General features: G+C 45.7%; 1 protein-coding gene across 2 annotated transcripts in view; it reads right to left on the bottom strand.

The window, feature by feature from the left end:
• The window catches only part of LOC115075582 (zinc finger protein 420-like), a 32,854-nt gene extending 13,226 nt beyond the window's left edge, over window positions 1–19,628 (bottom strand). The window contains exons 1-2 of one of the 2 annotated variants that reach the window (XM_029576087.1): window positions 19,492–19,628; window positions 1,465–1,580 (exon numbers count right to left, since the gene is read on the bottom strand). In XM_029576087.1, the coding sequence (XP_029431947.1) occupies window positions 1,465–1,566 (102 nt within the window). In that variant the 5' untranslated portion in view covers window positions 1,567–1,580; window positions 19,492–19,628. Of the gene's footprint in view, window positions 1–1,464; window positions 1,581–2,358; window positions 2,446–19,491 lie in introns of those variants that run through there. The other variant, XM_029576086.1, reaches the window with a different exon arrangement.
• Between the last annotated feature and the right edge of the window lie 7,518 nt (window positions 19,629–27,146).

The raw sequence follows: 27,146 nt of genomic DNA, 5'->3' as shown, positions 1-27,146 counted from the left end.
TAAAAATGCCCAAAACACAATTTGTGAAAAAAATTGCAATTCGTGTTATGGGCATATTGCACAGCTTAATGCCAATGAAAAAGGTGTAGTTATTTTCAGCGTTAAAATTGTACGATATCATGCGATATGGCTTCGCACTTTGCAAAGCCAGCCCACTTTTACAAAATACTGCCCCCGACTCCTCCCCTTTTAAAAATTAGCATAGCACAGCATGCGAAAATGCCATAATGCGAGTTGGAAAATAACTCCCTAAATTTGTTCCCAAGGCAATGGAGGGTAAAGTAACTTGCCCAAGGTCACAAGGAGCAACAGTGGGACTTGAACCCTGGTCTCCTGGTTCATAGCCTGCTGCTCTAATCACTAGGCTACTCCTCCACTCCACTTCCTTCTGAACTGCACAGGACCCCCATAGTTTTACAAGCCTGACACAGCTCCAGTTTCAGAGAAGAGCTGCTGGACGAAGGGGACTGCACAGTGAACATCTCAGCAGCGGTGACTGTGACCCACACACATCTTCTATCTGCAGGGGGCCATAATTTTGCCATACACCCGAGGTTGAAGCCATGGCACATAGATTGCTAACCTCTTCCTTAGTCACCATCTCTCTGTGTTACCTTAATTTTTCCCCTTCCTGCCTCTCTCTCTTAGGCAATATTGTACATGTTTACTGCCCCTGCATTTCCCCTGCCTACTCCTTCTCTCTATTTTCAAAAGTATAACATTTTAGAGAGAAAAATTATTACCCATTGGGAGGACAATCATCATTACTGATAGTGTATGTGTTTGCACGCGTTTGTGTGTTTTATTCTGGCCTATTGCCTATAAGATAATTCTAAATCCATCTCCTCCCTTCGACAGATAAAAAGCTCAGGAGAAATTTTCAAGGTGTCCGCAGCATGGCTACTTTTTACCTGCACCAGTTTTCAAAGAGAAATTCCTGTTCCTCCTACTTAACATTTCTGTAGTGCTGCACAAGGGTTGGCCAACTTCGGTTCTCAAGAGCCTCAGACAGCCCTCATTTTCAGAATATCTACAATGAATATACATGAGGTATATTGACGTGCACGGCCTCCATTGTATGCAAATCCATCTCATGCACATTCATTGCGGATATCCTGAAAACCGGGCCTATTTGTTGCGCTTGAGGACCTGAGTTGCTCACCCTAGGCTATTCTGTACAGGCAGAAATCGTCATGGGGGACAAAAGTAGCCACAGACATTTACACCTGCAGAATTTGATCTGCATGCATTGCTTTCCTCCTCCAAACTTACTGAGCTTCTCCTCCCTCCGGGAACTCCCTCTCCTTATGCGGCTACGAGTACATGCATTGTGAAACCCCGCATTTGCTGTAAGTTTGGGGAAGGGGCTTTTGGAAGCGGCCTATCCCCGAGGAGATTCAAAGGGCTCTCTCCATCCACCACCACCTTCCTCCTCCAGCACTTAAAGGGCAGGTTCATCCTTACCAGGATCAGGGGAGCCTCTTCTGGAGCCTCGCCTTCTTGCAATTCAATTTCGGCTCCCACCTCCATCCCGACCTCCAGCTCCAGGCCCACCTCTGCTTCCATGCTCCGCGATCCCCCTGTGGAGAGATGGGAACGGACTGGTCAGCAGGCTCTGCTGGCGCACACACCACACCATGCCAGGTTCTTTGCAGCTTTTAAGAATTCTTTTACCTGGGTCCGATAAAATGTTATCAAAGAGGATGCTGTAGGTCAGCTTTCCATATGGCACAGGCCCCTTAAATCGGGAGAACGCCCAGACCCACCTGTGTGATCTGGAAAGCTCTTGCATAAGACCTTTGAGTGACTTTTTTTTTTTTTTGATCCAATAGTACATCCTGCAGAGAATCCAGTTTTGTCCAGGACCGATACACCTGATAACGCTCTGTGCTACAGAATGGGAACGTTTGTTAATAATAATAACAATAATAATGATAATTATTGCCGGTCTATTTGCATTTGTTTGCCTTTTATATTTCTGCATGCAAAGTAAAAATAACCAAATATATATATATATTTATATATGACCCTTCCTTCCCTCTGGACCTGTCCCTTGTGGTTTTTAAATCCATTCTTAGGAAGGCTTACAGTAGGGGAGATGTTTAACCTTTTCTCTCCCAGAGTCCTGCTGCAGTCACTCCCTTAAAGGCTAAATGGGGATCAACCCCATGCCCCTTTCACATTCCCCCCTGCGCAGTCTGCGAGCCTCAGCGCAAATGCCATCATGTGCGCTGCGGTGAGCCCAAAAGCAGTCCAATCACTTCTCAGCACATTATTCTCAGGTTAAACCTGGTTTATTCCCCTTCCCCCCCCCCCCAAGAATTAAAAAAAAAAATCACATAAAACTCAACCACCTACCTTCCCTTGCTCTCTCTGCCTTCTTTCACACAAACAGCCCGTGCTTCTTCCCCTGACCTGGAAATGCAAGCAGCTGTGGGAGCTGCCCATAGAGCCTGCTGGGAGTTGTAGTGCAGAGCTGGTGCAAGGAGCGCCCATGCAGGACTACATTTCCCAGCATGCAACTGCAGCCAAGTCTGTGAGAGGCAGTGAGGAACAAGCAGCAGCCTGCCCCCCTCTAGGGGGAGAAGAGTGTCCCTGAGCAGAGGGATCTGAATCACATCCTGCCTGTTTCTCTCCCTAAGAAGCATAGATATAAAGTTCAGCAAACAAGGTGCAGGTGAGATCTTTTTACTGTACTAACTTCGCACATTTGTGACAAGCTTTGGAGAGCAGATCAGGGCAGAATGAGCTAGGGTGATGTTGCTGCCACATGTGAGTAAATTCCAGGTTGCAGGACAATTGGGATATGAAGTTGGAAAGTAAAGTTATCGTGGCACTAAAGTTTCTGGAGCTGGAATAACAGGCTGGGGGATGTGTTTTTTGCTAGCAGAGAGGTAAGACAACTGAGGGAAACAAACAGATCACACAGCCTCAGGAAGGCTGGCTCTAGTCCTGGGTAAGGAAATCGATGGCAATCTGTATGTTTGTTTCAAGGGGATTTCAAATGTGTCCTCAGGGACCTTCAGCTGGTCGGGCTTTCAGGATAGCCACAATAAATATGTGCATACTCTGAAAGCCCAACATGAAAGGCAATGAATATTTGGAGTAGCCTAGTGGTTAGAGAAGCAGGTTACAAACCAGGGAAGCCAGGGTTTAAATTCCGCTGGTGCTCCTTGTGATCTTGGTTAAGTCATTTCACCCTCCAAGATTGTGAGCCCTGTGGGGACAGGGAGATACTCCCAATATCTGAAAGTAATCCACTTTGAAGTAAAAAGAAGAATATAAATAAATGACAGACACTTGAATGTACTTTATGCATATTCAGCGAGGTCTCTAAAAAGACCTTCCTTGAGAAGGTGAGGTTTGGAGATGAGCAAACTGAAGTGATATTTCACACATTGTGCCCTCTCTGTCATCCAGCCTGTGCCATTGACATGCCAAAGGCCAGGATGTTAGCAAGCTATCAGTTGGATGTTCCCCTGCCATCATTCCTGTAATATAGAGACAGCATCAGGCAGGAGTAAGGATGTCATCTCAATCCTGTCCTATTTAGCACCCGTATTAGTGAACTCTCCTGCACTGCTGGCGAGATCCTCAGACCATGGACAAAATATAAGAGAGCAATAAAGCCATTTCTGTGGATAAAATGCAGTTTTGATTATTGTCCACCTCTGCACAGGTAAAGGTACCTAGACATGCCCGCAATACCTGGGTATTTTTATGTGCATTATCTTTGCAGGCATTCATTCCTGGGAGGTACTTATGTGGGTATTTTTGCCTTGAAAAAAAAGCACCTGTATGAAAAGCAGGTGTTACTTTGTGCAAATACTTTTCTGTGGGGCAGTAATCAAATTAAAACTACCTGCAAGATTCTGCTTTGATTATTCAGTCAAACCCCCATGGGTGAAACCTATCCCGGGGATTCAGAAAAATGTGGGCAGTTGGCTTACTGCCTCCTGACATAAAATGCCTGCTGCATGCAGATGATCGGCTCAGTCTGAGGATCGTTTCTAAAGCCATTTGCCCAGGTAAATTGGCCTGTTTGGAAATTTTCATCCTCCGGCCAGCCGACTGTTAGCTGGGTTATAAAGGCGACCCCTGTGGATGCGTTTAGGTCAGGGGAGGATTTTCAAAATGGACACACACCGTCCACCACCCACGCGGGCACCGTACGCCAACACAAGTTCAGTTTTTTTGCCCTAAGTAATCAGGAAGTACAGTGCATCCTCCACTCTGCATTATCTGGCCTGACACTAAAGGCATCCTGGATCTTTGCTTATAAAGAACAAGCTCATTCATGCTATTAAAATGATTGGATACCATCATTCAACTAATTCTTGTATCTGGGAGTCAGGTTTGGAACGCATCAGTAACCCAAAGCTGTAAAGGATGGGTCAGAACTCAGTGGAAACTCTTGAACCAGACCCTCCACATCCACAGAGACTCCCCCAGCAAAGGGTGCAGAGCAGAACTGGCAGGAACAGAGGCAGTGCCGGGTGTCGAACTTTCCACCAGTGTTTTGCTGCCAGTTGCTTATCCAGGATCTGCCAACACATCCTAATGGTGTTTTCATAAAATTACTCTACTTGACCCTCCTCCACATCGCTCTATAGAACAAAAATAAAGTGAAAATTGCATTCCTATCATAGGATTCTTGGCAAATTCTGAAACCTTTTAATGGATCAATGGAAGAATTGTCCAAAATTATTGTACCAGAGCTTTTGAGATCATGTGGGTGTCATCTTCAGAAGGCCCATCAGATATATTATTTGCATTTGAAGAAGGGATCTGGGTGGTCTCAAAACCTCATATATTTCTTACATTGAGCCAATAAAAGGCATCACAGCCTGCAGAGAATCCAGTTTACTCCAGGATCCATACAGCTACTAGATCACCGTGTTGCAGTCACTAAACTCAGTTTTTTCCTGTAATTGCATTGGTTCCAGTCTCTTTTTCCTGCTTTCCTTGTGTCTATCTTCTCTTAACACCTTAATGCAACTTTTCAACTTTTCAAAAATATGTACCTGAACTGGAAGACTGGGAGAAAATGTGTGAGAAAGAACAACAGTGGGCCAAATTAAAAGGAGCTATTACAAAGGCAACAAACCTATATGGTAGAAAAGTAAACAAATGTAAGAGTAAAAAGAAAATTGATCTGGTTGTCAAAGGAGATGGCTAAAATAATAAAAGGCAAAAAGAACAGCATTACCTGCTGTTAATAGCAGGTAAGTCCATTACCTGCTATTAAGTTCACTTAGGGATAGATTTTCAAAAAACGCGAATAGGCGTACTTTTGCTGGCGCATCAGGCGCAAGCAAAAGTACGCTGGATTTTAGTAGATACGCGCGGAGCCGCGCATATCCACTAAAATCCTGGATCGGCGCGCACAAGGCTATGAATTCTGTATAGCCGGCGCGCGCCGAGCCGCACTGCCTACCCCCGTTCCCTCCAAGGCCGCTCCGATTTCGGAGCGGCCTTGGAGGGAATCCTCTAACGCCCTCCCCTCATCTTCCCCTCCCTTCCTCTATCTAACCCACCCGCCCGGCCCTGTCTACACCCCCCCCTTACCTTTCTCCGGGGATTTACGCCTCCCGGAGGGAGAAGTAAATCCCCGCGCGCCAGCGGGCCTCTTGCGCGCCGGGCCGCGACCTGGGGGCGGGTACGGAGGGCGCGGCCACGCCCCCGGACCGCCCCAGGCCGTAGCCACGCCCTCGTACCCGCCCCAAAACGCTGCCGACACGCCCCCGAAACGCCGCGACGACCAGGCCCGCCCCCGACACGCCCCCTCGGAGAACCCCGGGACTTATGCGAGTCCCGGGGCTCTGCGCACTCCGGTAGGCCTATGTAAAATAGGCTCACCGGCGCGCAAGGCCCTGCTCGCCTAAATCCGCCCGGTTTTGGGCGGATTTAGGCGAGCAGGGCTCTGAAAATCCGCCCCTTAGAGAATAGCCACTGCATTAGCAATGGTAACATGGAATAGACTTAGTTTTTGGGTACTTGCCAGGTTCTTATGGCCTGGATTGGCCACTGTTGGAAACAGGATGCTGGGCTTGATGGACCCTTGGTCTGATCCAGTATGGCATTTTCTTATGTTCAAGAAGCACAAAGGATCCCAAAAAGAGGGAACACAGAGAAGAATACCTGGTGAAACTGAGGAAGATGAAGAAAGAAAGGACAGCAAAAGGTCAAGTGGAGGAAAGGACTGCCAAAGAAGTAAAGAGAAGTGACAAAACATGTTTCAGATATATCAGAGAGAGAGGTGAGGCCTAAAGTGGTGTAGTGAAATTGAAAGGTGATGGGGAGCAATGTGTGGAGAGTGATGAAGAAATGGCAGAAATATTAAAGACTTCAGTTTGGTGTTCTCTGAAGATGACCCTGAAGATGGAACATTGTTGATTAACAAGACCGTGGATGAGAGTGTAGTAGATACAACCCCATTTAAAGAAATAAATGTATGGAAAGAGCTAGGCAAACTGAAAGTGGATACCGAGGGAGCTCAGAGATGTGCTGGCGGGTCCGCTGAAGGACCTATTTAATAAATCCCTAGAAAAGAACGCTCAATGTGATTTACGTATGATTTACATGGATTTCAGGAAAGCTTTTCATATGGTCCCGCACCAGAGGCTTGTGAATAAAATGAGAAGCTTGGGCATGAGCGCCAAGGTGGTGGCCTGGATTACAAACTGGTTGACTGATAGGAGACAACATGCAATGGTAAATGGAAACTACTCTGAAGAGAGAGCCGTGTTAAGTGGAGTGCCACAGGGATCAGTTAGGACCAGATCTGTTCAATATGCCCCTTAGTGCGCCCCTTTATGCTCCCCCTGCCTGCTCTCTCTACTCTGCCGTCTCTACCAAGCCAACACCGCCTGCTGAACACTGGACTACTAAAGCTTATACAACACCGCCTCCACCATTCACTCTGACTGCATATCCTCCTGCTGCCTGCTCAGCACTACTGTATGTATTTTATTCAGTCTTATCCTGTATATGAACCTAGCATCCATTTTTACAGCTTAATTTTCCATAATATTTGCAACCTCTGCCCTTTCCCTTTTCGCTTTCCTCATACTCTGCTCCAATACTTGCACCTCCCTAAAACCCTCAGCACCCTCCCACCCTGCCACTCCACACCCCCTCTGCTGCTAAACCCTTACATACTTCCTATCTCTTTCCTCGGCCACCTTCCCCCACCCAACCTACAATGACTAGCTACACAAGCTTCCCAATCCCGTGCATCCGCTACCCCTTCCGCAGATCACCCTGCCCCTTCCTCCACCCCCAGCACACTCCCTCTCATCATAAGTCCCTTCTCCCCATCCTCATCTCCCGCTTACCCAATTCATTGGACTCGTAACCCTCTCCATAATCCTCTTTAATACACAATCACTATCCAAAAAACCATCATCCTTGATGACCTACTAACTGATTGCAAGCCAGACATATGTGCCATCACAGAGACCTGGCTCAAGGCCACCGACATTGCCCTTCTCAATCAGCTCCCTATCCACACTTATGACCTCTTCAACACCCCCAGACCCAAAAAATGAGGCGGAGGCCTCCTCCTAGCAGTTAAGAAACATTTAAACCTCAAGCCTATCAACATAGAACCCCCCCGGGTTACAAGTCTGCCTTGTCTATGCTCCCCCCCCCCCCCGGCCTACTAGAACTAAACCCTTCCCCCCTTATCAAACTTATCAACGACAACATCAACATTGATATCCCAGCCATTATTCTAGGAGATTTTAACCTCCACGTCGATGCCTCCCCCCTCTCCTCCTCATGCGAGGTCTTCCTCAACTCACTTGATGCCATTGGTTACAAACAACTCATCTCCTCCCCCACCCACAAAGCAGGTCACACCCTTGACCTGCTATTCATTAACTCCTTACTCCACTCCTCCAACACCCCTTCATGCACCCCTGTTCCGTGGTCAGATCACACCCTCATCAAAACCTCCCTCTCCATCAAGACACCCTTATCACACCCTCCCGCCTCCAACAGCATCTCATTCAGAAAATCCTGCCCCAGTGAGGACCTCAGCTCTGCCCTGTCCAATGCCCTGTCCAACCTCAACTGCTCCAATCCTGAAGACGCCATAAACTCATGGAGCACCCTCGATATTGCAAACAAATTATGCCCCATCATCACACGCGATTTTATCTCCTCCACCAAAAATCTAAAACCATGGTACACAGCTGACCTAAAACGCTTGAAAAACAATCTCAGACAAAAGGAGAGAGCCTGGCGTAAAGATCCTTTGCCTCACAAGACTTCCTCTTTTAAATCAGCATTGCATTACTAGAGAACATCCACCCTCAATGCCAAACGCGACTTCCATGCCAAGAAAATTCACGACTACATACACAACCCAAAAGCCCTCTTCTCCTATGTCACCGAACTCACAAAGCTAATCCTGCCAATCATCCCTGATAAAGAGGCAGGCAGTAAATGCGAAGAACTGGCACAATACTTCCATAACAAAATAGCAAACATCATTCTCAGATTTACCCCAGACCCCCAACCCCCTTCCCTAGGCACACGCCCATCTCCTGCTTCCCTCAACTCCCTTGACCTGACATCCTCCCTTGAAATAACCTCGATCCTCAAAAAGATTAGACCAGCCATCCACCCCTCTGACACGGTCCCCACCAAAGCCCTCCTTACAATACCTGACATCATTGCCAAACCCCTGGCTGACATTATAACTGCGCCCTATCCTCAGGCATTGTCCCCGACTCCCTCAAGCATGCTGCAGTCAAACCCCTCCTAAAAAAACCCCATCATTAGGCCCAAAGGATCCAGCCAACTTTCATCCCAAACCTCCAGGGGGGGAGGGGAATGACTCAGAATCAACATCAGAAAATATTTCTTCACGAAGAGGGTGGTGGATGCCTGGAATGCCGTTCCAGAGGAGATGGTGAGAACGAAAACAGTAAATAAATTCAAAAGGACATGGGATAAACAGTGTGGATCCCTAAAATCTAGAGGCTGGAAATGAAGAAAATGGTGAATGAGAGTAACCTGCATAGAGCGACAGTAACTACCCTTAAAAACATAAGAACATGCCATACTGGGTCAGACCAAGGGTCCATCAAGCCCAGCATCCTGTTTCCAACAGTGGCGAATCAAGGCCATAAGAACCTGGCAAGTACCCAAAAACTAAGTCAACTTAATTAATAGCAGGTAATGGACTTCTCCAAGAACTTATCCAATCCTCCATGAAGTTAGCATGTGGCACATTTAAAACTAATCTGAGAAAGTTCTTTTTTACTCAACGCACAATTAAACTCTGGAATTTGTTGCCAGAGGATGTGGTTAGTGCAGTTAGTATAGCTGTGTTTAAAAAAGGATTGGATAAGTTCTTGGAGGAGAAGTCCATTACCTGCTATTAAGTTCACTTAGAGAATAGCCACTGCCATTAGCAATGGTAACATGGAATAGACTTAGTTTTTGGGTACTTGCCAGGTTCTTATAGCCTGGATTGGCCACTGTTGGAAACAGGATGCTGGGCTTGATGGACCCTTGGTCTGACCCAGTATGGCATTTTCTTATGTTCTTATGTTCTTTTTTAAACACAGCTATACTAACTGCACTAACCACATCTTCTGGCAACAAATTCCAGAGTTTAATTGTGCGTGGAGTGAAAAAGAACTTTCTCTGATTAGTTTTAAATGTGCCACATGCTAACTTCATGGAGTGTCCCGAAGTCTTTCTATTATCAGAAAGAGTAAAAAAACAATTCACATCTACCCGTTCTAGACCTCTCATGATTTTAAACACCTCTATCATATCCCCCCTCAGCCATCTCTTCTCCAAGCTGAAAAGTCCTAACCTCTTTAGTCTTTCCTCATAGGGAAATAAAAAAATAAAATAAAAAAAATAAAAAAACTGTAAATAATTATTAACTTATGTTAACCTGACATTGTTCTTTTTCTCTCTTTCTCCCAGTTCCATTACCTGTGTTTCATTGTAACTGCAACTCCTCCGCCCTAGTTATAGTTTTACAAGCCGTTAAGCCCGTTAAAACGGGCTACATCCCTCTGTCTCTCACCTCCCCCTCATTCTCTCTCCCCTCCACCCCCTACCTCCCTCCCTCTCACCCCACTCCTCCCTCTCCTCCCACTCAGTCCCTCCCTCCCACTCAGTCTCACTCCCTCCCTCCCTCTCACTCTCCCTCAGTCCCACTCCCTCCCTCCCTCAGTCCCACTCCCTCCCTCCCTCCTTCTCTCAGTCCCACTCACTCTCCCTCAGTCCCACTCCCTCCCCCTCTCCCTCAGTCCCACTCCTTCCCTCTGTCCCACTCCCTCCCTCTCCCTCAGTCCCACTCCTTCCCTGTCCCACTCCCTCCCCCCTCTATCTCCCTCCCCCCTCACTCAGTCCCCCCCTCTCCTTCCGTCCCACTCCCTCCCTCCCACTCACTCCCACTCCCTCTCTCCCTCTCACTCAGTCCCACTCCCTCTCTCTCCTCCCCTCTCACTCAGTCCCTCACTTTCTCTGTCAGTCCCTCCCTCTCTCTCTCCCTCCCTCGCTGCCACCGCCGTTAAGCCGTTAAAAAGGGCTACATCCCTCTGTCTCTCACCTCCCCCTCATTCTCTCTCCCCTCCACCCCCTACCTCCCACCCACTCCTCCCTCTCCTCTCACTCAGTCCCTCCCTCCCACTCAGTCTCACTCCCTCCCCCCTCTCTCTCTCCCTCTGTCCCACTCCCTCCCCCTCTCCCTCAGTCCCACTCCCCTCCCCCTCTCATTCTGTCCCACTCCCTCCCACTCCTTCCCTCTGTCCCACTCCTTCCCTCTCTCTCCCTCAGTCCCACTCTCCCTCAGTCCCACTCCCTCCCCCCTCCCTCTATCTCCCTCCCCCCCTCTCCATGTCCCACTCCCTCCCTCAGTCCCACTCCCTCTCTATCTCCCTCCCCCCTCACTCAGTCCCCCCCTCTCCCTCCGTCCCACTCCCTCCCTCCCACTCACTCAGTCCCACTCCCTCTCTCCCTCTCACTCAGTCCCACTCCCTCTCTCTCCTCCCCTCTCACTCAGTCCCTCCTTCTCTCTCTCCTCCCTCGCTGCCGCTGCCACCCGCCGCCACCGGACGCCACCGCCACCCAACGCCGCCGCCGCTGGACGCCGCCATGCCGCTGCCACCCGCCGCCGCCGCTACCACCGGACGCCGCCACCGCCACCCAATGCCGCCGCCGCCTCCCGCCGCCGCCGCTACCACCGGACGCCGCCACCACCCAACGCCGCCGCCGCTGGATGCCGCCGCCGCTACCACCGGACGCCGCCACCCAACGCCGCCGCCGCTGCCGCTGCCACTGGACGCCGCCATTGTTTTTTCTTTTTTTCTGACGCTGGCTCAGACCGACGTGCTCGCCCGCACATGCGCAGTAGAGCTGGTCTCTACTGCGCATTTGCGGCACGTCGGTCAAGCTTCGTTTATTAGTATAGATTGTTCTTTGCACTCCTTGTTCTAATGTAAACCGGCATGATGTGATCTGATCATGAATGCCGGTATATAAAAAAACCTAAATAAATAAATAAATAAATAAATAGGGGAGCTGTTCCATTCCCCTTATCATTTTGGTAGCCCTTCTCTGTACCTTCTCCATCGCAATTATATCTTTTTTGAGATGCGGCGACCAGAATTGTACACAGTATTCAAGGTGCGGTCTCACCATGGAGCGATACAGAGGCATTATGACATTTTCCGTTTTATTCACCATTCCCTTTCTAATAATTCCCAACATTCTGTTTGCTTTTTTGATTGCCGCAGCACACTGAACCAACGATTTCAATGTGTTATCCACTATGACGCCTAGATCTCTTTCTTGGGTTGTAGCACCTAATATGGAACCTAACATTGTGTAACTATAGCATGGGTTATTTTTCCCTATATGCATCACCTTGCACTTGTCCACATTAAATTTCATCTGCCATTTTGATGCCCAATTTTCCAGCCTCACAAGGTCTTCCTGCAATTTATCACAATCTGCTTGAGATTTAACTACTCTGAACAATTTTGTGTCATCTGCAAATTTGATTACCTCACTTGTCGTATTTTTTTCCAGATTATTTATAAATATATTGAAAAGTAAGGGTCCCAATACAGATCCCTGAGGCACTCCACTGCCCACTCCCTTCCACTGAGAAAATTGTCCATTTAATCCTATTCTCTGTTTCCTGTCTTTTAGCCAATTTGTAATCCATGAAAGGACATCACCACCTATCCCATGACTTTTTTTTTTCCTAGAAGCCTCTCATGAGGAGCTTTGTCAAATGCCTTCTGAAAATCCAAGTACACTACATCTACAGGTTCACCTTTATCCACATGTTTATTAACTCCTTCAAAAAAGTGAAGCAGATTTGTGAGGCAAGACTTGCCTTGGGTAAAGCCATGTTGACTTTGTTCCATTAAACCATGTCTTTCTATATGTTCTGTGATTTTGATGTTTAGAACACTTTCCACTATTTTTCCTGGCACTGAAGTCAGGCTAACCGGTCTGTAGTTTCCCGATTCTCCCCTGGAGCCCTTTTTAAATATGGGGGTTACATTAGCTATCCTCCAGTCTTCAGGTACAATGGATGATTTTAATGATAGTTCCTTCAGAACTCTGGGGTGTATACCATCCGGTCCAGGTGATTTACTACTCTTAAGTTTGTCAATCAGGTCTACCACATCTTCTAGGTTCACCGTGATTTGGTTCAGTCCATCTGAATCATTACCCATGAAAACCTTCTCCAGTATGGGTACCTCCCCAACATCCTCTTCAGTAAACACCGAAGAAAATAAATCATTTAATCTTTCCGTGATGGCCTTATCTTCTCTAAGTGCCCCTTTAACTCCTCGATCACATAACGGTCCAACTTTCTGCTTCGGATATATTTTTAAAAGTTTTTACTTTGAGTTTTTGCCTCTATGGCCAACTTCTTTACTTCTTTTCAAATTCTCTCTTAGCCTGTCTTATCAATGTCTTACATTTAACTTGCCAACGTTTATGCATTATCCTATTTTCTTCTGTTGGATCCTTCTTCCAATTTTTGAATGAAGATCTTTTGGCTAAAATAGCTTCTTTCACCTCCCCTTTTAACCATGTCGGTAATCGTTTTGCCTTCTTTCCACCTTTCTTAATGTGTGGAATACATCTGGATTGTGCTTCTAGGATGGTTTGGTTTTTTTTTAACAATGACCACGCCTCTTGCACACTTTTTACTTTTGTAGCTGCTCCTTTCAGTTTTTTTCTAACTATTTTTCTCATTTTCTCAAGTTTCCCTTTTGAAAGTTTAGCACGAGAGCCGTGGATTTGCTTACTGTCCCCCTTCCAGTCATTAAATCAAATTTGATCATATTATGATCACTATTGCCAAGCGGCCCCACCACCGTTACCTCTCTCACCAAATCCTGTTCTCCACTGAGAATTAGATCTAAAATTGCTCCCTCTCTCGTCGGTTCCTGAACAAATTGCTCCATAAAGCTATCATTTATTCCATCCAGGAACTTTATCTCTCTAGCAGGTCCCGATGATACATTTACCCAGTCAATTTTGGGGTAATTGAAGTCTACAAAAGATATACGTGTAATTTATCCAAGATACAACGAATAATACAAATACTGTAAATAAACACGTTGTATGGAATTATTTTTTTAACTTTCAGTGTGTCAAATTTTCGTTATTGTATATATGGGACCATCGTAACACCCGCGGTCTGCATGCATTTATGCCTGTATTTTCAGCCGCTACGGGTCATTTTTAATCATCGATCCGTAACCCTAAATGTCTTTTTATTTTATTATCACTTTTTTGGATTTTTTCGTGTTTTCTTAAAACATGTGGAATAGTACTTCCCTTTTGTTGGCGCTACCGCGCTGCCGCACAAGTCCAGTTCTTTTTATTATTGGCGCTGTCGCGCTGCCGCACAAGTCCAGTTTCGTTTCGCAGGGCTGCTGCTTCAGGGACTATGGTGGACAGTGTATCTCGGGCAATGCTTTTCCAAATAAATTTTCGAAGCTTTTGGTCCTTGTTGCTTTGTTTCTACAAAATTAAATTAAACGAATTTTATCACACATTAACAAAATTGATGCTGCACATCCCTAGGGTTTCTTACTAACATGATTGCAACTCACCAGAATTTTGCCGCCATCTCCTTTTTTCTGCGTCTGAATGGAGAGACCGCGAGACCAGAGCTGTTTATATGTAAATTTACATGTCTCACCTGTATGTCGAGGTGACCTAATAGAAATGGCATTCACATGAAGTGAATCCACTCAATTTCCTTATTAAGCCCTTAGTGGGGCCATTGATTGAAGTTGAAATATCCACCTTTGTTCACTTTGGTGGAGACGTTTAACTCTATCTCCTCTTCTCCAATGTGCTGGGATGATTTCCCAGCACATTGGAGAAGAGGAGATAGATTGGAGAATCATGCCTACTCTGACGAATGTCAGAGTAGGCATGATTAGTTTCCTTGAAATGAGATACTAACGGCTCATCCATTCTGCCTGTTTTAAGACAACACTTGTGTTCTGTTAGTCTAAAGCGCACTGGACGCTTGGTCATTCCAACATATGTTAATGGACATGGGCAAAATATTGCGTTCACCACGTGTGAGGTGTTGCAGGTAGAATGGGGTAACGTCACCATCTGACCCGATTTTAACTGAATGGAGGTCCTTGATGATTTCAAGGGGCAATATGAGCAGTTATCAAGGATACATCCAATATGCTTCAGTTCCTATCTAAAGTTACTCTTACCCAAGTAGCCTATTAGTTACTATGGACATTGAGTCTTTGTATACTGTCATCCCACAGGAGGAAGCCTTAACAGTGATCGCTACAGTATTAAAAAGTTGTCCACAACGAATACCTTCATCTTTCATTATTGAACTTTTACATTTGGCCTTGAGTAAGAATTACTTTATGTTTCAAAATAAATTATTTTTTTGCAAACTCGAGGAACTGCTATGGGGGCAGCAATGGCACCGGATGTTGCCAATTTATTTGTTACTGCCTTTGAGGAGCAATATATTCAGGAGTGTTTGTGGACCCCATACTTGAAACACTGGAAGAGATACATTGATGATGTATTCATTGTGTTGGAAGGACCACAATCATCACTTTTGGAATTTCATGCCTGGCTTAACAGCCTAAATACATGTCTAAAGTTCACCATGAATTTCCACCAGGAACAAGTGGTGTATTTGGATATACTTATTACTAGACATCTCGACTCTGTTACAATAACACTGTATCGCAAACCTAATGATCGCAATAATTTATTGCATTTTGATAGTTTTCACCCGAGCACATTTAAATTAAATTTACCAGTGGGGCAATTCATGCAGTTAAGACGCATATGCACAGACCATATGGAGTTTAAAAATCAAGCGCGTTGCATGGCCAATAGGTTTCTACAACGGGGATATCCAGTTCAATGTGTCAAAAAAGCTTACCGCAGGGCTCTCTATTCAAATAGAGATTACCTATTTTTGCCAAAAAATTCTGAGGATTCGAAACATCAGACGTTGGTTCTGAGGCACACATTGGCATCTCCAATTATCAGTAGAGCCAACAGAAAACACTGGACGATTTTGCAAGAAATTCACCCATTGCTTCAAGATCCCATTCGCATAGCCTACTCCAGGGGCAGAAACATTAAAGACCGCGGAGTCCATTCTAGTATTTATAATCCACCGGCAATAATAGAGGAAACAACATGCAGTGGTAACTGCTCATATTGCCCCTTGAAATCATCAAGGACCTCCATTCAGTTAAAATCGGGTCAGATGGTGACGTTACCCCATTCTACCTGCAACGCCTCACACGTGGTGTATGCAATATTTTGCCCATGTCCATTAACATATGTTGGAATGACCAAACGCCCAGTGCACTTTAGACTAACAGAACACAAGTGTTGTCTTAAAACAGGCAGAATGGATGAGCCGTTAGTATCCCATTTCAAGGAAACTAATCATGCCTACTCTGACATTCGTTGGACCATTTTGGAAATCATCCCAGCACATTGGAGAAGAGGAGATAGAGTTAAACGTCTCCACCAAAGTGAACAAAGGTGGAAATTTCAACTTCAATCAATGGCCCCCCCACGGGCTTAATAAGGAAACTGAGTGGATTCACTTCATGTGAATGCCATTCTATTAGGTCACCTAGACATACAGGAGAGACATGTAGATTTACATATAAACAGCTCCGGTTTCGCGGTCTCTCCATTCAGACGCCGAAAAAGGAGACGGCGGCAAAATTCTGGTGAGTTGCGATCATGTTAGTAAGAAACCCCAGGGATGTGCAGCATCAATTTTAAGTTAATGTGTGATAAAATTTGTTGAATTTAATTTTGTAGAAACAAAGCAACAAGGACCAAAAGCTTTGAAAATGTATGTGGATTTAAGAAAATATACTTCTTTGGAAAAGCATTGCCCGAGATACACTGTCCACCATAATCCCTGAAGCAGCAGCCCTGCGAAACATACGTCGGACTGGACTTGTGCAGCAGCGCCAATAATAAAAAGAACTGGACTTGTGCGGCAGCGCCAACAAAAGGGAAGTACTATTCCACATGTTTTAAGAAAACACGAAAAAATTTTTAAAAAGCGATAATAAAATAAAAAGACATTTAGGGTTATGGACCGATGATTAAAAATGACCCGTAGCGGCTGAAAATACAGGCATAAACGCTTGCAGACCGCGGGTGTTATGATGGTCCCATATATACAATAACGAAAATTTGACATACTGAAAGTTAAAAAAATAATTCCTTATTTGCGGTAATTGAAGTCTCCCATTATTACCGCGCTACCAATTTGGTTATCTTCCCTAATTTCTCTTAGCATTTCACTGTCAGTCTCACCATCTTGACCAGGTGGATGGTAGTATACTCCTATCACTATAGTCTTCCCCGACACACAAGGGATTTCTAACCAAAAAGATTCAATTGTGCATTTAGTCCCATGCAGGATGTTTATCCTGTTGGACTCTATCCCATCCTGGACATAAAGCACCACACAGCCTCCCGGGTGCTCCTCTCTGTCATTGCGATATAATTTGTACCCCAGTATAGTACTGCCCCATTGGTTGTCCTCCTTCCACCATGTCTCTGAGATGCCAATTAAGTCTATGTCATCGCTCACTGCTATACATTCTAATTCTCCCATCTTACTTCTTAGACTTCTAGCATTAGCATACAAACATTTCAAAGTTTGTTTTTTGTTTGTATTTTCATTCTGCTTTTTAATTGATAGGGATAAGTTAGAATTTTTTAGCTCAGGTGAGTTTTTAATTTCAGGCACTTGGACTACTTTTCTTATTATTGGAACCTCACTGTTGGGATGCCCTAATTCTAATGCATCATTAGTATCCTTTGAAGATACCTCTCTCCGAACCATGCACTGCTGAGTGACTGTCGGCTTTCCCCTTTGTTCTAGTTTAAAAGCTGCTCTATCTTCTTTTTAAAGGTTAGTGCCAGCAGTCTGGTTCCACCCTGGTTAAGGTGGAGCCCATCCCTTCGGAAGAGACACCCCCTTCCCCAAAAGGTTCCCCAGTTCCTAACAAAACTGAATCCCTCTTCCTTGCACATCGTCTCATCCACGCATTGAGACTCCGGAGCTCTGCCTGCCTCTGGTGACCTGCGCGTGGAACAGGGAGCATTTCAGAGAATGGTACTCTGGAGGTTCTGGATTTTAGTTTTCTACCTAAGAGCCTAAATTTGGCTTCCAGAACTTTCCTCCCACATTTTCCTTCTACCGTTGGTGCCCACATGTACCACGACAGCCGGCTCCTCCCTAGCACTGTCTAAAAGCCTATCTAGGTGACGAGTGAGGTCCTTTAACAGAAAGCATGGGAATACTACCATTAACCAATTAGTTTTGATGCTTGTGACACAATTCCAGCATCGCTCTCTGCTTCCACAGCATGGGGAAAAAAGAGGAATTGGATTCAGAAGACAGCCAATGCTGGGCCCTGTACATATTCAGCCCTAACCTTTACGGTCTGGGATACTGATACGAAGACACTGGAGATAAACCACAGGACTCCTTCTACGGCCAAGTCCAAAAGCAAAGCACATTCAGGTAGCATTGTCTAACTTATCAAGTAAGCTACTCATCCTGTAAAAATGTTGCTAGCAGTAATTTTGTTATGCGTTTCAGTTGCTTGGTTTTGATTGTTAATGTTACTACCCTTAACTTAAGGCTTGGGGGGTAACCTGCACAGAGCGGCAGTTACTACCATAAGAAACTTGCAGGGCAGACTGGATGGACTATTTGGTTGTTTTCTGCCACTGTTATGATGTTACTATGTTCAGGGTCTTCTTTCCATTTTCTTCACCACTGCCTCCCCTACATCTGTCTCCAACATTGATTTTCCCTGTCATATCATGTTCCTCCATCTCTGCCTTCCATTCTCCTCTCTTCACTCTACTGAAACCTGGATTTTGCCTCTCCTTCTGCCTGTCTCTCACTTCTTCACCATCCAGGTCTCCCCTTCACAACACTTCACCCCCCCCCCCCCCCCAACTCTCCCCTTTGTTGCCCCTTTTCAGACTTCCAGCTTCTCACCAGGTTGCCTATTCTCCCCCAAAAGCCACTCATGCTCCATCTCTCTCTCACCACCTTCCCACACTAACTCTTCCCTCAACCATCCCTTCTTGCTTTCACTCCCTCTCAATCATTTTTCACTCAACCAGTCTAACATTCCTTCCAGTCTGACTCTCTCAGCCCAACTCATTTCCTCTCAAGCTTTCAACCGCAATTATCACTTGTTATGCTCTTTTTCACTCACCATCATTCCCTCTCATGCTCCCCCCTCCCCCTGCATGCTATCCCCTTCTGTCTGGATCTCCTTCACATTCCCAGTATCCTCTCTCTTTCTCATCCACATTCCCCCCAGCACCCCTTCTGGCTATCACACACGTGCACGTCATCCCTCTGCGACTCTCCCTTTCACTCAAACCCTCCCCTCTCCTATTGCTCCATGACTATCTCTAGTTTTCTTTTACAAGCCTCTTTCATCACCTCAGACTCACTGTCAGCCTCCCTCCCTCCCTCCCAATCTTATTACCATATCTGGCTCGCTCTCTCCCCCTACCTATCACATTTAGTTTTCTTTCACACAACCTCCCCCTCCCCTCTAGCTCTCCTTTCATTCTCTTTAGCCCCAGTTTTCACCTCCTCCACGCCTTCCCCCGATTCTCTCGCACTCTCTCAAAGTACTCTGGCTTTTTGCTCGTTTCTATCCTTCTCCCAAGTTTTCTTGCACTTCCTTCAATTCATCATCACTCTTCCACACGGTTCTCGCGTACCCTCCCCCCACAAAACGGTTCTCATTAACCTTTTACCCTCTGACCCCTCGACTTGCACCACCCCACCACGCAAACTATTCTCATTCACTCCCCGTTTTGTAACCCTTGTACTTGGCTCTCCCTCCTAGGCTTCTTTCACACCTATTGCTGCTTGGGAACCTGGAGCAGAGACACCGCAGCCGCTGGTACCTTTTCTCCCTCAGTTGGTGCACATGCACTTCGCCCAAGGAGAGGGAGAAGCAGCGGGGCTGTATGAGGCGTCCTCGTGCCTCCGATCTGGGCTGCTGCCATCCCGCCACCCACCGGCAGTGCTGCATGTAGCTGTTCTGGGTCGGGTTCTCGCGTGAACGGCAAGAGATAAGGAGGGAATGCCTCGTTGGGGAGTCGGACAAAGAGGTTTTTAGAGGAAGACTGGACCGACCCTAAAGGGGGGTGGGGGAGTTGTGTGGAACCCAGGGCAAAGCAGCCTCCCCAACTTTTTTAACTGCCTTGTGCTGCTCCAGGCATCTTGCAATTTGAATCGTGCAGCGCCAGTAAACCCATGAGACTATGGGGCCTTGCAAGGCTCAAATTGTGAAATGGCTGGAGCTGCCCCAGGCGACGGAAGACTCCCATTAAGGTTTACGAGAACACTGCTTGCTTTGATGTCCCACATTCAGCCCCCCCCCACCCATGCATGGGTGCTTGGTTCAGTTGCGGTGAATTGCTGTTCCCTAAGGACAACTCTTACGTGCATATTCATTTTGGATAAACCTGACCAGCTGGGGGTATCGGAGTCAGGCCTGGGAACCGCGTTCCCTCTTAGCATCATTGATGCAGTGGTCTGGCCTGGAAGACTGCTCTCCCAGAGGAGTCACATTATTTGATGTGTTACCTTAGTCTCTTCTTTAACTGACTTCTTCGGTGAAAAGGGTGCAGGTCGGCATGGACATGCTGAGCTAGTCCTGGTTTTATAAGTCTCCCTTTTCTAAATATTTGTGTTGAAAGAAACAGAAGCAGATGTACCTATATACACAAGGTAAAACCCAACCAAAGAGGCTGAACTAGCACAAGTTTGAGATCAGAGGCTTTTGCTCAAATCTGTGATTATTAGGCTGCTGTTCGCAAGGGTTTCAGACTTGTGCTAATTCAGCCCCTCTGTGTATTAAAGGAAAAACATTTTCAGAGGAGGAGGAATGTCGGGAAAGGGTGGTTTCCTATAATTTGGAGAATGCAAAACTGTTTGGTAGACCCAACTAAAAGAGGGATTAAAAAAAAAATCCACACAAACAGCATAGGAGTACAATACTGCAGCATGTGCACCAATGGTATACAACATACACACCTATCAAGCACCACATATGACACACACTCAAACAGTAGGGGACACACAGAGAGCCATCTAAAACCGCTCAATCCCTTTTCAGGGAAATAAAAGAATTTTTCATGCATGTGACAGACAAAAGGAGTTGAAGGAATATTTCTAAACATTCATTCAGTTTTAGAAAAAATATGAATGAAAAGATTTCATCAAGAGTTTAACATGAGCTAAGAGAAATAAAAACAAAATTAAAACATTGGGTTCCCCAGAAAGGAAATGAATGGAAAACATTTTTCTGCAGGTATAACCCTGTTCTCCTTGCCATTCTGTGAACAGGCTCACTTTCAGATACTGCTGAGCACTGACAACACAACCTCCACTCGAGGGGATGAAGGAGTTCAATTTTATGGACGATCGAAGGATGAGAAAACCTGAAACCCTGTGATTAACACTGCCAGCAGTGACACGCATTGAAACGCACAGCCATCTTGAATGTACTAACATTTGAAACGCAATGGCATGCATTACGCAATTACGTACTTACGCACTGACATTCGGTGAAACACACCACCATTTTGTGATGATAATTTGTATTGTATTAATACGATTGCTGCTATAAAATGTCTAACCCGTCAATTAAATGACGAAACAATAAGTCTGATTATAAGCTACACCTACTTGAAAACCACGCTAGAAAATGCTTGTTCAGCAGTTTTGTAGAACGCATGTGCTTGAGATAAGAAATGTAGAATGTATAAGAGCCAGCTCCTGAGGGGGCGTGGCATGCAGTTGTACTAAGCCTTTGCCTTAGCTGCATCTTGCTGGCAATAAAAGTCTATACGGATCAGTTGTCTGGGCCTCCTTTCTGACTAAAAATTAGACGGTTACATTGGCGAGCCAGCCAGGAGGTACCAGGGACGCTATTTTAGCCCCCCAGTTGGTCCGGTAGTTTGGCAGCGGAGCGATCCCCCAGACTTACCTGGTGAGTGGCCACCGCTGAGTTCAGCGATCAGGTTTCTGCGGGGACCATTCCGCAGGACATCTCCTGAGACCTCTGGGCTGGTGATTCGGGAAGAAGGCTTTTTGGACGATCGGAAGAACTTTTCAGGCAAGTATTATGGGAAAAAGAAATGAGATAAGAAATAAGATAAGAAACAAGAATTAGAGACAAGTACAGCTAAATTACCAGCCGATCCGTTATTAAGAAGGATCGAGGGAGCCTTGATCAAGCTCCGCGCGGTGGCTAGTAGGAATCCTGCTCTGAAGACCCCGCGATAGTGAAGAAAAAAGAGAAAAGAAGTTTTTTTAATTACAGTCAGTTGGGAACAGGTTTCTTGTTGTGTGAAAGAGAGTGAATGGCCTCGCAGTTCTAGGCCGGGCGACCGCGTTCTAGTCGAGGCGAGTGTGATCCTTTTGTGTCTGGCGGATACGGACCCCTTACCTATCCGCTATCCCTTCCCTCCTTTGTCTGTACCTCTATCCTACGATGGGTGGGGGAGGCTCCACTCCACTAAAAGCCATGACAGAGCATTTCAGTGAAGTGTTCGATAGACATGCATGCACAAAGCCGGGCATGATTCAGCGGTGTGTGCATAGGTGGCCCAGCTTATGTGTTAACTGGCCACCGAAAGGAACCTTTGATTTCCCCACGGCATCAAGGGTCCGAATCATAGTAACAACAGAAGGCAAGCCAGGATGTCCCTATGATATTCCATATATTAATGCCTGGATTGCAGTCATTCTGGATCCGCCGTCCTGGGCACGAAAATTAGTGGAAGGGGCCGCCCTTGTAATGGTGGCGCACATACAAAAAACGAGTAGCCGGAAGTCCCCAAACCGGAAGAGAAGGGAGAGGCCGGCCATCTTGAATTCGGATGCTGATACGTCATCGGCGGCGGCCATATTTGTAGTACAAAAGGATAATGCAAGTCAAGAAAAAAAAGTTAAACCGCTGCCGCTCGCAGCCGAGCCCATATTAACAGACGAACCAGAAATTCCGGCGCCGCCGCCATACGTTCCAATCTACCCACCATTGCCACCATTACAACCATTCCCGGCTTATAAACAAGCCGATCCAGTACCCAGTACATCTCGGGAAACAAAAGAAGAATTAAAAGCAGCCAAAGTCGAATTAGAGGCGGAACCTTCCGTTTCAGACGGCACCAGGAGCAAGACGCAAGCCGCCAGTCTACAGCTGCCAATTAGAGAAACTGCAACTGTAGTGCCGGTGACCCCTACGGAAGATAATGAATATCGCACTACGCAAACTATAAAGTTATTTACATATGTGCCTTTCACATCCAGTGATCTTTTCAATTGGAAACAACTGGTCCCCTCTTATGCTGAAAAACCAGAGCAAATGATTGATTTCCTATCCGGAATTATTACCGCTCATAATCCTAATTGGGCAGATATTCGTCATTTAACTTCTTTTCTCTTTACCACCGAACAACGACGACAAATACAACAAAACATGGAAGAAGCAGCCAGAGAAGGAGCCGGGTCAGACGGCAACCCGGAGGAAGTAGTGAGAACTCTGGCTCCGCTCACAGACCCCCACTGGGATTACCAGACTACGGGAGGACGGGAGCGCATTGCTGCCTACCAAAAAGCCTTTCTAGAAGCTTTAAAGAAAGGAAAAAAGAAAATTGTTAACATGAGCAAGATACAGGATGTGCTACAGAAAAAAGATGAAACTCCCGGAGATTTCCTTGAGTGTTTAATGGATGCGTATCGCAAATACAGCCCGTTTGATCCAGAAGATTCAAAAAATCATTCTATCATAGTCATGAGTTTTGTAGGACAGTCATACCCTGACATACGTCAGAAACTCCAGAAAACAGAAGCGTTTGAGGGAATGACTATTAGTCAATTGAAAATCATGGCAGATAAAGTTTATGGGAACAGAGAAATCGAAGAAGAAAAGAAGGATAAAAAAGAAAGTGGTAGAAGGATGAGAGAAAGTGTTAGCCTGTTAGCGGCAGCTATGGAAGAAACCAATTTTGGTAACCAAGCCAGGTATTACCAAGGATATCCTGGACAAAGAGGCAGAGGCAGGTCGCCATTTAGAGCACCGCACAGAGGAAGGTCGTTCAGAGGAGGATCGTTCAGAGGAGGAAGAGTGCCTCTAGGGGCGAACCAATGCGCATACTGTAAACAAGAAGGACATTGGAAGTCTGATTGTCCGGAGACCGATCCACCGAGAGGAGGAGGATCTGGCCATTCAAAATCACAGGAGACTGAGTGGCAAATGGCATTGGGCGAGATGTCGGAGGATGAGAGTGAGGGTGATGATATAGGACGGGACTCTTGACTAGGCAAGGAAATCCTTCCCCTTGACCCTCTAGTAGAGATAAAGGTTGGAGCAAAAACATTTAAAGGACTATTGGATTCTGGAGCGCAGCGATCCGTTATGACAACTGCAATAACTGTTCCTACATCAAAAAGTATTTCCATTGTAGGGGCCTCTGGCAAACCGCTAGCAGCCCCTATCCTTCAAAACAGACAGGTTCAAGTAGGAGGACAAATAGTAACTCACCAATTCCTTTATGTTCCAGGGTGTCCAGTGCCATTAATTGGTAGAGATCTTTGTAAACTAAGAGCCAATTTGCAATTCGAATCAAATGGTGAAATCAAAGCTTCTTTTGCTGATAATCCAGTTTCTTTAATTTGTCCTCTCCAAGAAGAATGGAGGCTACACCTGCCTGTCATTGAAAAACCTATTGAGCATCGATACGCAGCACACACCCCTCTTAATGAAAAGCGAAGGATGTTAATGGAAAGTGTACCCCAGGAATGGTCTGAAGACAACCCAGGAGGACTAGCCACCGACGCCACTCCTATATGGATTGAAATTAAAGAAAATGCACAGGTCATAAACCAACCTCAATACATCATTCCTTACATGGCTAGGCAAGGAATACAAGTACATCTGCAGAGACTATTCGACCTGAGTATTCTACGGTGCATTCGATCTGCTTGGAACACCCCTTTATTACCAGTCAAGAAGCCAGGGACCAACGATTACCGACCAGTACAAGATCTAAGAAAAGTAAATAATCAAGTGGCAGATCTGGTGGCCCTTGTGCCTAATCCATATTCAATCCTGGCTCAAGTTTCTCCAAAATCCAAGTGGTATTCTGTCATTGATCTCAAAGATGCTTTTTTCTCCGTTCCAATAGCAGAAGAATGCCAGAAGATCTTTGCATTCACCTGGGAAAATGCTCATACTGGAATAAAGCAACAGTATACATGGACTCGTTTGCCCCAAGGATTCAAGCATTCACCTACTTTGTTTGGAGAACAGTTGGCCAAAGACTTAAGAAGATACCAAGAGATACATGGGCCAGTTGTACAATATGTAGATGATCTTTTGCTCTTTAGAGAAACTTATCGTGAGTGTGCACAAGCAACCCATTACTTATTAAAGACTTTGTACTTGAAAGGGTACCGTGCAAGTAAAAAGAAGGCGCAAATCTGTGAACTAGAAGTGGAGTATTTGGGCTTTCAAATACGTGAAGGTACTCGTTGTCTTGGAATTTCCCGGACTAGCGCTATAAGAGCTCAACCTACACCGACCTGTAAGAAAGAACTCCGTGCATTCCTAGGAGCTGCAGGATACTGTCGACTTTGGATTGCCAACTACGCAATTCTGGCTCAACCATTATATGATAAGCTACGAGGAAAAGAGTCGGAATCCCATCCCTTCCAGTGGGAGGGACATGAATTAGCAAGTCTACATAAAATGAAAGAAGCCCTGATCTCACCCCCTGCTCTGGGGCTACCTGATGTAACAAAACCATTTCATCTGTTCATTGATGAGAAAAAAGGCATGGCCATTGGAGTATTGACACAAACTCTAGGATCATGGGAACGCCCGGTTGCATATTTGTCAAAAGGAATGGACAATGTTGCTAAAGGATGGCCTGGCTGCCTTCGAAGCATTGCTGCTGCATGCTTACTGATCCCCGAAGCTGTTAAGCTAACATTTGGACAAATTCTGCAAATAACAACTCCACATACTATTCAAGGACTACTTGAAACTCATGGACCAAAATGGATGACAAATTCACGTCTTGTTAAATACCAAGCTCTGTTATGTGAAACACCTGAAATTCAAATACAGGACAGTAAAAAATTGAATCCAGCTACTCTAATGCCAGCCCCTGAACTAGTAATCCACAATTGTGAGGAGGTCATGGCTACAGTACATTCCAGTCGACCAGATCTGAGAGATCAACCATGGCAAGGTGCTTGGACCTTATTCACTGATGGAAGTAGCCAAGTTATAAATGGAGTACGAGTTGCTGGGTATGCTGTAGTCTCAGAGAATGAGATCATTGAATTCGAACCTTTGCCTCCAGGCACATCTGCACAGAAAGCTGAGCTTATTGCCCTTACTCGAGCTCTGCAAATAGCCGAAGGACAAGTTGTGAATATTTATACAGACTCTAAATATGCTTTTCTTACCATTCAAGTGTATGGGGCTTTATACAAGGAGCGAGGATTTCTAACTGCAGAAGGGAAACAATTAACTAATGCACCAGAAGTACATGAATTACTAAATGCGGTCTGGTTACCTCGCAAAGTGGCTGTGATGCATTGCAAAGCCCATACAAAAAGGTCGGATCCTATAGCGCAAGGAAATCAAAGAGCAGACCGCGCTGCAAAAGCGGCAGCACAGGAATCAATTAAAGCCAAAGTGATGACATGCCCACTCTTACAGTTTCCAGGGGAAGTACCTGTCTATACCACAGAAGAGAATGAATGGGCACAGTGTGAAAATTTCCAGCAGCAGAACGGATGGTGGATCATACAAGATGGAAGAATATGGATACCTGAAACCATTGCTTGGACAGTTGTTAAAGAAGCACATAATAATACACACCTTGGACGTGATTCATTGGCAAAACTCCTGCAAAAAACTTACTACATAAATAGAATCACACAATTGACTAAGCATGCAATTAATCAGTGTATTACATGTGCAAGGAACAATCCTCGAAATGGACCTGGTCCTGCCCCTGGACATGTCCTCCGAGGAACCATACCATTTCAGGTCTGTCAGATTGATTTCACTCACATGATTCCATCAAAAGGCTACAAAGCTATGTTGGTAGCAGTATGTACCTATACTGGATGGATTGAAGCTGTACCTACACGAACAGAAACTGCAAAGGAGGTCGTTTCTCTACTTCTGAATCAGATTTTACCACGATATGGACTGCCAAGACAGATCAATTCAGACAATGGTCCAGCTTTCACCAGCGAAGTAACTCAGCATCTTAGTAAGATTCTTGGCCTCAATTGGCATCTACATTGCACCTGGAGACCACAAAGCAGTGGAGCAGTTGAACGGGCTAACAGAACTTTGAAAAGTCACTTAGCCAAGCTATGTCAAGAAACAAAAACCAAATGGCCCGAGATCCTACCATTAGCATTACTCCACATCAGATGCACTCCACGACAATCGGGACTCACTCCTTATGAAATGATGTATGCCAGACCGCCACCGCTGCCATCATTCCCTGAGTCATTGCAGGTC

The sequence above is a fragment of the Rhinatrema bivittatum genome, chromosome 14 (assembly GCF_901001135.1).
Source record: "Rhinatrema bivittatum chromosome 14, aRhiBiv1.1, whole genome shotgun sequence".
Lineage (NCBI taxonomy): Eukaryota > Metazoa > Chordata > Amphibia > Gymnophiona > Rhinatrematidae > Rhinatrema > Rhinatrema bivittatum.
Note: the sequence above shows the minus strand (reverse complement) of the source record. Positions and strands in the feature narration are given on the sequence as shown.